This window comes from Phalaenopsis equestris, unplaced genomic scaffold (assembly GCF_001263595.1).
Source record: "Phalaenopsis equestris unplaced genomic scaffold, ASM126359v1 Scaffold000291, whole genome shotgun sequence".
Taxonomy (NCBI): Eukaryota; Viridiplantae; Streptophyta; class Magnoliopsida; order Asparagales; family Orchidaceae; genus Phalaenopsis; species Phalaenopsis equestris.
The window spans coordinates 87,458-99,190 of NW_018164733.1; the positions used below are offsets into that span (position 1 = coordinate 87,458).

Genomic DNA, 11,733 nt, shown 5'->3' on the forward strand with positions numbered 1-11,733 from the left:
TATATATATTCTACTTGGCTAGCAGGGTTATGTTGCTCCCCAAAATAATACATACATAACATTCCGTCAACAAGGAAAAAGTGATCTATCGACGCATGGGACAAATGAAATTAAAATATCATATCACATTTTTTTGTGCCTAATTTTATCAAAAGGATGATGTGATCTATTTGAAATTTTTGTATGCTTGATTCTATACAGTATGTCAAGCTTCTAGAAAACAAAGAAGAAAGAATCATAATCAAATATTAAAAAAAATCTAGATAAAATAAGGAGTGGATATGATTATTTTCATTAGCGAGAGTTTTTCAAGTTGCTCAACTTCTTCTTCCAAGGGCCATAATTTCTCTCTCTCTCTCTCTCTCTCTCTCTCTCTCTCTCTATATATATATATATACATAAGAATGGGCAGGGGCGACCCTATCGGCCAACCCCCGCTTCTGAGGGCGGCCCAGTGTGCAAATAATTCGAGTACCATATGGCTTAAGGCGACACTGCATCACCAGAGGATTTGAACCCGAGACCTGATGAGACTTATGACCTCTAGAGATGCTGCTATATATATATATATATATGGGTATTTGGTAGAAGCTCAAATACCAATTTCCCATGTGTTAGGCCTCATGATGAGAGCCCGTGTCATGTGCCTAAATATTCAAGAACCAAACGCCACTGAAGATCGAATCCGTGACCTAAGCAGACCTATAGTGAACTCGCCAACCAACAGGCCACGACTTGCGACATAACATGTAAATCATGGATACACACACAAATATATATATGAAAGTATTAATGTTAACAATTCTGTGGTATATATGTAAATCTTCGGAGTGGTTGTAGGGTTCTAACATGTCATCGCCAGTCTGGCTGCCATGTTTTGGATTCTTGCGAAGAAAAAAGTTTTGCCTTTTATGGAATATGTCCTTAAATTACTGGGAACAGTTTTCCTTTTTTGGAGTGGGCAATTGGGAAGACGATGGAGAAGCCCATGCCCATGTTCTTCTTTCCTTCTACTTTTTAGTTTTTTATTTTTACATAGGCTTCATGTTCGCATATTTGTTCTTTGTCACGGCTAAGCTATCATGAGGTTCGCCAATAAAATAGATTATCTTGTGCTTCATATTCTATTTTATACACCTTTTATGGTTCCTTTTTCCTAAGTCAAAAGAAAGGAAGGGGTGCATTATTGAGCTTGATATTCTAAGCTACACCATCCCACTCATGATTTAGAAAATACATATTTGTGTTGGGTTATTAAGTCTCTTTTTTTTTTTTGTAAGTTAAAAATATTACATTCATCTACGCTCCCTGCTTCCTGATCACAGCCATCCATCAACTCATCCAAATAAAGTATGTATAACAGTGGGTCCCACTTTTATTAATTTTTTTAAAGAAAAAAAATTAAAAGGGATGGTTGTGATTGGAGAGCACACGTAGCTCTGTGTATGCTCTCTGTATGTAATAATTTCTCCATCTATTAAGGGAGTTACAAGTACAAGAAGTTTTTAAGTACATTAAAGGTTACAACTTCAAAAAAACAAGAAACCGAAAAGAAATAAAGAAGTCTCTAAAGTCCAAAGATTTATAGTTGATGAAGCAATAAGAGCGATTCTTCTACAAAATCAGTAAGTTGCTTCTAAATCAATCTGCATCCAAATCTAAAATGTGTCATAGCTGTAAATATTTAGAGATAAAGAGCTTGTGAATTTAAGTGTTTTCACACAAATCTTCATATGATTATAACCCCTATTAAGATGAAGGCTTCTCTTACAAGAAAGTTTATCCAAGTTAACTTCCTTAAATCCTAATAGGTTTCAAATTCTCTTGATGGGCTTATCAATCAACCCACAATTAGAAATAAGTGGGTTCTATATATTTCAAATCACAAATTACGTATGGCCCGAGTGCTTACTGATTAGAAGAAAAAACTTCTAAAATAAAATCATCTCTAGTAGAAGCTTCAAATAACATTGATAATCGTTGTTGTGGGGGGCTTCTACACCATCAAAAAACAAAAAATTTGGCTAAACAATAAGTTTACCTCCATAAACCTACTTCTAACCCAATCAAAATATTCCCCCTTACATTTGCATCATCCTACAGGTTATAGTCCTATTCTCATAGGCTAATGTGATTAACTTAGTTGGTTCCATTACTATCCATTCCGAGACTCATAATTCAAAACAAGTTTTAACAACTCATATGACCAAATTAAATGTAAAGGAAGATTGAAAATTTAAACATCACTGGAAAAATTTGTTCAAAGCCAAAAAAAAAAATTCCCCCCCGCCAATCTTACTTCACCATTCCAAGTGAGAAAAAGAGGACTACTCTATACTCATGCTTAAACACACAAACAAACATTGAAAGAAAAGTTAAATGCAGATGTCTTGAAAGTAAAATATTACAATCCACAAAGTAAACTTAAAAAAAAACGATTCTCTCTTCTGCACAATTGAGAACAGATCTAAATACAAGAAATTATCTATCACATTCTCACACCTCACTACTTCTTCAGTTGTTGATCTACTTCTGGCATTCTCCCTTCTCGTTCCTCCCTTGTTCATTTCTCATATTTTTGAATCCTAATTTGCTTCTTGCACATGTCTGCAATTCAACACAAAATACAGTCCAAAAACATGATATAAACATACTAAAAGGCAAAATCAAGACTATAAATAAGCACATTCTATGAACATGGTGAGTGGTCACATCGGGTCTTTGCTTCTTCTGCCTGTTGGGGTGCCAGTCCAAAAGGTTTTATGATCTATTTGAACCACAAAAGGCTCTCAATAGATGAAATATGGTCTTTAAGTATTTAAAATGAGCATCAAGTATATCATGTATAGGAATTATCATCACTTCAACAGTGAGTTCTCCCGAAAGGGCTGAATTGGTACCAATCTCGATTCCTGCTCGAGGCATGTACCAAGAGGTTTAAATGAATGTCTTAAACTACAGGAGGCTGAACAGTGAACACAATGGTGCAACATTCAAGTGAAAATCTCACACATACAATATCAAAAAGTGATGTTGAGAACTATCTATTACTAGCATTCTCAAAATTATTAATTAATATTTGAAACCTAATAATGTTAAAGATGAGACTTTTAAACATAAGGATTTCAAAAGTGTATTATTGATCCACAGTTTTGAATGTAATCCTTGATAAATTTAGTAAGATTGATGATCTAAGGTGAATTTCATCTAGATTGATATCTAAGTACTCATGGCTAATGCTTTACTTTTTGAAGGTTTACTTGTAGTGGGAGAATCAAAATCTTGTTGTTAAGAATCTCTTGTCATGGATCCTTTATTCCACATTGGAAGTAGTATTCAATATGAAAATTATCATATAATTTGTCAAATAAGATGTTAATAAGCAACACTTATTGAGCATAGGTTGCAGTAAGGAGTATACGAATTAGCAATTTGTAGAGAGAGCTTAACATACACCTTCCATTCATTTATTTTATTAGAGGGTAATATATTTAACAGTAGTATATTGCAAAATAAAAAAAACAAAAACAAAAAGGAAGCTCAACCAATTCTAACATATAGCACGCCAAAGGTTTCAACAATAGTTTAATTGGATTGCCTACATTTATCGTGCCATTAATGGTGAAAATATCAATATTTAAGAGAAACTTAATTACAACTATATTATTAGATAGAAAAGGAATACTACGAACTTCAACTAAAAAAATGAATTGAAATAATTCCCCTAAAGTAGCTCATTTCCTTGACTTTTTTTTGTGCACACTTCCTATTATCACCTCTTCTTCTAGTTCCCCTCTCTTCTAGTTCCCCTCTTTATCTGCTTACATGGGTCTTCCTTTTTTTCCTTTCTATGTCATGTATACACCATCCTTTGAATGTTGCTTTCTTGGTGTCCTTTGAATGTTGCTTTCTTGGTGGCATGTATAACTCTAATCACCATCTAAAGTTCCAGCTAGTCCCTTTTAGGCTTTACCACCCCGCTCATTTTTCATCATTTTCTTGGTTGTGGTCTCCCCTCATTCGTGAGGATAACTTTAGTGACTACCCTTTATCATCTAAAATTTACATTTCTTCATGTTCTTTATTGGTTAAAAATCTAACATTGCCCAACATATATTATCAATCAATATTTATCATCATCCAACATCCATTATTTTCAAGGTTTATCATCACATAATAGCTTCCATCACTTGATTCTTTTCATTATTTTATTTTGTTTTTATGTTTTCCATTAATCCATATCCTTTGTCACTTAATTCTTTCTTTCAATCTCAACACCTATGAACTCTTACCATAATACACTCCTCTAGTTAAAGTCTTATTACTTTGTAATTGCATCTTGAATTTTGGAGAGGACTATCCTTTGCAATCTCAAATTTTTAGTGAAACTATTTAACTGAGGCAGAACAAATGATGTTTCACCTTGTTGAGTTTTCTACTTTAAAAATTTCTCTTTATTATATTTATTTTTTCTTACTATGTGGAAAATCATAATTCGGCTAGTTAAAGTCTTATTACTTTGTGATTGCATCTTGAATTTTGGAGAGGAGTATCCTTTGCAATCTCAATTTTTTAGTGAAACATGTTGCACCTTGTCGAGTTTTCTACTTTAAAAATTTCTCTCTTTATTATGTTTATTTTTTCTTACTATGTGGAAAATCATAATTCGAAGCTAACCCAATAAATCTTCTCTTTATCAACACTATACTCTAATATGCAACAATGTCACACATGTTTAAAATAATGTATCAATTAAATTTTTATACTTTTTATAATTATGAATATTTTATCTCATGGTCAAGATAAGGAGGATGTAAGGACATATTCTTATAATTTGGAGTTTCTCACAACCTTAAAAGACCATTAAACATGCAAGAGGATTTGTGCTTCTTTCATTGGAACACAAATCTTCATATATGCTATAAATTGCATGCATGTCTAATGATCATTGATTACTCTTTACAAATCCTTAAATATTCAGCATCTACTATTCATATTTTATTGCATGATGCCAAAATTCTTTAAAAATAATTGCACAAAACTATTAGAGGGTTTAATTTCTCTGAAAAACCAATCAAAATAGGCAATGACATTCATTGAATTAGTAAGCCAGCAACTTATGTTGAGGACTCATTGTGGAGCAAGAAGCAAATGTTTAATATTAATTTCCATTTCACTATCCTAACTGAAATTTTATTTATTTATATATATATATATATATATATAAAGAATTATCTGATGACATCAATATCATAAATATACCATCTTTTAGATGAGCATTAATAGAATTTCAATAATTTAAGCATTGAGACAAATTCTAAAAATCTTGGCTAAAATCAAGAAATTAGATTTATCCCCTCATCTTTAACAATCCATTATTAGATATACCAAAATAAATACAAATCAACAAATTACATAAAACCATGGGTAATAAAGAAAAAAATTGATCAAATGCAAAACAAGATATGCAATAAATGTTTCCTTAGTAATTATTTTGTTCTTCTACCTTCTCCTCTTCAGCTATTAATCTTTCCATTATCAGTCTTCAATCAAACCACAGAAAATTCAACCTGCATCCTCCACAGATTTAAAGGAAGACAAATAAGTAATATACTCAGCAAATTACTCTGAGAAAAGAGCATCCTTCAACACTAGAAACAAGCAGAGGCAAGATGCATTTTCAGTAAAAAAAAAAAAAGTATAGCAAAGCCATCAAATAATCTCTTAGCAATAAGAGAATAATGGATCTCAAGGAATTACAAATGTATGGTCAAATCAAACTAAAAATAAATTTTGCAAAACAGAGGGACCGAAGTGAAGCCAGACCAAAAACATTGTGCTACTCAGATCCAGCGCATACAAAACAATGATGAAGATTAACACAATAACACAAATCAACAATTATAATTGACCGAAATCACTATATTATAAATAGAACCTTGCCAACAACATTCACAAGCCAAGAAGGGTTATGGATCTACGTGTGTACAACCTCTGCATACAAAGCATTAATCTTGATATTGATTTGGCGTGCCAAATGCATTGAGTTAATTTATCATGCTAAAGGCCAAAAGAAGACCAGATAAAGTAGCAGTGGAATAAAAATAAAATATTTTTCTATGAAGCTTATTCATTCTAAATGAAATAAAAATTATTACTTATCTAAACAATTATTCTCAACCTCGAGTTAATGGTGGCTTTAAAATATTTCTAAATCTCATAGGATAGGAAATAGTCCCACCTCCAAATTCATATAGATGTCATTATAAAGCATCCAAAACAGGACCTCATAAAGCATTACCGTTAGTCAACCTTTTTTTTTTTTTTTCATTGTAGCTATTAACACTTGGGCCAAATTAACGAAGAATGAATCAAATTTTGAATTTTGATAGTGCTAGGTGTTGTTACAAGAAGTAATGTGCTAACTCAATTGTGAGTAATAGACAAAAGTTTATTTGGGCATTAGGCATAGATTATGCGTCTCAACATAACACGACTGAGGTCAAAATAGAAAATGTCATGGAGAATGTCAACCACAAGTGACGCACCACAACCTTAATCCACTTGTATTTGAAAGAAAGCCAGGGGGTTCACCAGGTTTAAAACAAAAATTAAATTTGCAATATGGATTTCAGGAAATTTAGAAGAGAGGACAAGAACTGGGGACTATGATGATAAAAAAAATTTAAATATTATTAATTTTTAAGAAACTAAATAAAAAGGGAAAATTTTTCAATTACATAGTATTGTATGTTGAAAAAAATAAACTATAGAAATATGATTGGGATAGTAGCAATTAAAAACTTAAAAGATAAATGTTGACATTTATTGGAGACAGCTTAAATGGACGTGCAAGTTTTAATGGTATGGTTTAGGAGAGAATTCATGATCGGTTTGGTATGATAGAAATAAAATGGGAGAGCTTATGCTTGATGTTGTAGTGCATATAATATTGCAATAGTGGATAAATATTTAAGGAAATAAGAAGGATATTTAATTGCACTGAAATCACATATATACTTCTTTCAACTTAGACGAAAAAAATATTTTTGCAAAGATTGTAAGGTGATGCTTAGTCTACAATATTGAATATTAGTCATAGATATATATTTTATGAGTACAAAAAACAATTGCTCTAATGTAAGAATTTCTTAATCCTTCATGTGAAATTATTAAGAGATAATCTAGAAAATTTTGATTGGCCTAAACCTAGAGTGGGATAATATGGCTAGTTCTATTAAGAAGATTGTTGTAAACATCCAAGTGAGTTTAGAAACACATCTTATGCTAGTAAGGGAACTTGGCTATGAAGTGAAGATTCATATTAAGAGAAATTAGAGGGTGATAAACACTACTTGGCTATATAATTAAAATTAGAAAGCTTGAAGTTCCGCAAAATGATAGCAAGAATATAAACTATAGAATTGAATAATTTATATAACAGGCTACATACCATTAAAGAAAAAAAATGATAATTATAGCATAGTTAAAGCATTATAAAATAGATCTAGAAACATTGAACAAGTTAAAAGCATTAGAATTAAAAATAATAAGAACTTAGCTAAAGATGAAGGCATTACGAGAGGACAAAAATAGTAAATTGAGAAGTTATTAAATAATAGTTTTGAAGAAGAAAACATTTTCAAAGGCCATGATAGAAAAATAGTTAATTGTTGATTGATCTAAATAAGTGAAGTAAAATTAGCTATACAGAAGTCGCATAAAGATAAATTTTTAGACCCACATAAATATCTATAGAGATTTGAAGAATTATTGGAATGTTACAATTGGTTAACAAATCTTTCAATCACATTTTAAAGGCTAAGAGAATCTAAAATTATTAGAGAAGAAGCATTTGAGGATGTAGTGATTATAGAGGAATCAAATTTATAAATATACAATGAAGTTATAAAGAAAATAATGAAAATTAACACTAAGAAAAACTTACGTCAATATATAAGAATTAATTTGGTTTCATGCCAATATTTATTATGGAAGTGATATCTTGTGTTAAGACAGTTAATTGAAAAGAATAAGAAAGGAGGAAAAAATTTCAAATAATTTTTATTAACATTTATAAAACATAAAATAAAGTAACACGAAGATTAATTTGGCATATATTATAAAAAAAATGTCTGTGCAAAAGATACATTAAAGTTAGTAAAGATGCATATGAAGGAGCATTAACTAGTATTAAAATTAGTAATGAAGTAATCAAAAAAGTTTTAATCACAGTAAGATCACATCAATGATTAATATTGAGTCCATACAATTTGGTTCAATTGTAAAGCATATAAAAAATATTCAGAATGAGATATCTTGGTATATGTTTTACATAATTCTAATTAGAAAGAAATGCTAAAAAAAATAAAAATTTTGAATAAAGAAGAAGATATTTAATAGATCGAAATCTCAGATTTAGTAGAGTGTATATATGATATGCAATTGTAATATATATGATATTAACAATTATTAATCATTATTATTAGAAGATAAAGTAAGCGTGCTACAAATAAATATTGTAAATTATTTTACAAAAGAAAAACACAGATGAAAATGAAACTTTTATAAGTTTCGCGATTAAAAAAATTAAATGCCTTGTGAATATTATAAAATAAAAGAATAATATATAAACTTAAAAGCTAATTTTATTAAATTCCAATTTGGTCAACTATTGTATAAAATTGACCATTAGACAACTAAAAAATAGTTTATAGCTAAAATTGAGTGTTATGAAAATGAGAATATTAACATGAAAGCATGAAAAAACAAGAAAGTATAAATTTTTAAATGATTAGAAGGTCAATTAAAGTGATATATATTAGAGATAAGGTACTTGTAAATAGACTCAAGTAGTTTTATATGTAAAAATAAAGGGTAAAAAATACACCTATTAAAAAAGCAAATAAAATTAATGTTTAAAAACTAAAAAGGAAAAGAAAAAGGCATAAGGCAACTTGACAAAAGTTGTCCAAAATGATTTGAAAAGAATATGTTTAACCCCTTGGCAACACTTAGTCAGAGCAAAAAGAAAATGAGTATTCAAACAACTGACCCTGAATAATTTAAATAAGCATGTTGCTGTTAATTATGATTTGTTGCCATAGCTCTTGCAACATTGCGACCACAATGGATATACACAAATGGAACAAGCATTCTCACAAGAAAAATCAGCCAATAAATATCCATGACATTCATCAAACCAACTATACCATTCTTAATAAAATGGAATCCATAGTCAACCAAAATGATGGTGAGCCCCTCAACATCTTCCTTTTTTAACAAATAATTAAAACTTGCCAAAATTTTGCTAAGAAATTGCACAGCTATGGAGAATAAGCATTTAGCCACTAGTGCGTTTTATCTCATCTAAATTAGATATATAATTAGAATTGTTGTGCCCCTCAATTGCAGCAGAAAATCACCAAATTACAAGTGAATTTCAAATATTTAAATAGAGCAAGCCAACCTTCTATATTTCAATTTGTATATATCCACATAATCAACGAAAATTCATATGATTTTGCAGACTGATTTTCTCCTCTGAATTTTAAATAACATTACCTGAGCAAGAAACCTGAGCCATCAATTGACAACAAACAAATATTAGATAGATGATTTTCTCAACTTTCTTTAAGTGTTTTGTAGTTTTTTATATATTACTGTAAATCTGAACTTAGCATGCGCTCAGAATAGGTTACAATGCACTTTCCAAACTCCCCATTCTGCATATCAAACCCGGGAAATAATATGGTTCTCTTGAACTTGTTAGCATAGCATACTGCAGATTATAGGATAGCATTCATCTAGTGCAGCTAATTATAAAATGCTAGGACAGCAACTAAGAATGTCATTAAGGGCAGAAAAGTGGCACGTTTCAATAAAAAAAAGTAGCAAGAACGCATCTTAATCACAAAAGTCAGAAAATTCAACCTTCTTTGTTAGTTATTCTAGCAGTTCTACTAAAGCAAGTTGTAGTACTAGAAGCCAGAACACACAATTTTAACCCAAACATCAAAATCTGTAAAATAGGTCAGGTAAGAATTAACCAAATAATGATCAGGATTAAAAGACTTCATTACTAGATATAAAAATCTCCATTTCCACAGTTTACATTGCCTCAAATTAAAATGTGCTTGCTAAACATACAGAAGGTATTCTTCAATAATTACAAATGTAAGTCATTCAGATATTGCAAGGTGTCGAAGTTAATGGAGAAGAAAAAGATTGGAAGATAAACGATCAAACCATAACTGTCGATTTGCATAGAATTAGCATGTCTATCAAGGGCAACTGAAACATACTAGTACGGTTGTTCCAGACTGAAAGGTATTTAACCACACAGTAATAGAACAACCATAAAGGATAGATAGGAAGAAAAAAAAAGGTTTAAATTTGAAAATCGCCAGCAATTCAATTAAGAAGATGATAGTGAAAATCAGTATCATAATTACCGCTTCTGGGTTTCTTCTGTCTAGATTGCAAACCAACGGAACCTTTACTCTTTCTCCCTGCATCCATGGGCACCTTTCAGCAGCCATCAAAGCTAGCACAATCAACCTATCACCCCGAACTTCAAATGACTGGCCTCCTTCGCTTCCAACTTTTGCCGCTGCATCAGGCATTAGAGAACGCTTTCTGTTAGACTTCTTGCCATCCTTCTCCCCCAAAGGTTTCCCACCTACATCATCCACCAAAATCTTTCCTAAAACATCCCCTTCCTTCGAAATTTTTCTCACAGCATTATTCAATTTCTTCTTCGTCTCTTCAACCACTTTCTTAGACTCCGACCTTTCAGGGCTATGGAGACTTTCGCCATCTTTAACAAATTCAGGTGTACGAGAACTTTTCCTATCAGGCTTCTCTCCATCCTTGTCACCCAAAGATTTCTCAACTACAGGTTTTTTAGAAGTTCTGCTCACAACTTCAGTCAATCCCTCTTCCATTGTTTCGATCCTGTTCTCAGACTCGGATCCTTCAGCCCTACAGAACCCCTTGCCATCTCTAACGAAATCAGGCAAAACAGACCTCTTCCTATTAGCCTTCTCTCCATCATTACCACCCAGTGATTTCCCAACTAAATCACTCTCCAAACTATTTCCCGAACAACTCCTTTCCTCATGAATCCCCCGCACAACATCGTTCAATTTCTGCTCCATCTCTTCAACCCTAACCATCGCCTCAGAAAGTTTAGGTATCTGAGAACTCTTCCGATCTCCGAATCCTTATCATCCCCTATCGAAGCCTCATCCGAGGGTTTGGGGATGCAAACAGTAAGGGGACCGCAGCCCTTGGGAAATTTGCGTATGGCGAACGCAATAGGTGGCTTGAAGATTCTTCCACGATAAGAAAGAAACTCGCTTTCAGGGCCGCAGGAAGTGGGTTCCCGAGGAGGAGCGACGAGCGGACTCAGTAGAGCCTTTTGATCATCGGTAAGGTTTCCGTCTGCCGCCGCCGGCGGTTTAGTGGTGGCCGCCGGACCGCAGAGGGCGGGGAAGGAACGTATAGCGAAAGCTTTCGGCCGCCGGTTCGTTGAGGAACCGGCGAGGGAGGTTAGAGACATTGTGAGTTCGTGGAGTTCAGGTTTAGGCGTCACGATTTTGGCGCCGCATATATATATTTATTGTGTCAGGAAAATATCTTTCTATTGATTTATTAAGAAAGTTTAATTTTGGAAATTTGCGGTTCGATATATTGTGTATATATATATATATATATATATATATATATATA

General features: G+C 32.1%; 1 protein-coding gene across 1 annotated transcript; it reads right to left on the reverse strand.

The window, feature by feature from the left end:
• Positions 1-5,357: 5,357 nt before the first annotated feature.
• LOC110025150 lies at positions 5,358-11,210 on the reverse strand. The gene is made up of 2 exons (XM_020725447.1): positions 10,455-11,210; positions 5,358-5,570 (listed from the first exon to the last, which is right to left on the reverse strand). Exons 1-2 carry the CDS (start codon positions 11,175-11,177, stop codon positions 5,550-5,552), a joined length of 744 nt encoding a protein of 247 aa, XP_020581106.1. The 5' UTR covers positions 11,178-11,210; the 3' UTR covers positions 5,358-5,549.
• Between the last annotated feature and the right edge of the window lie 523 nt (positions 11,211-11,733).

What these genes read in the sequence shown, in the direction of transcription:
- LOC110025150 (XM_020725447.1), bottom strand. Translation starts at nt 11,177, where the DNA reads ATGGTTAGGGTTGAAGAGATGGAGCAGAAATTGAACGATGTTGTGCGG. An exon ending in ACAGAAGAAACCCAGAAGCG is followed by an intron (nt 5,571 to 10,454) that starts GTAATTATGATA and finishes TGGAGGATGCAG; the next exon opens with GTTGAATTTTCTGTGGTTTG.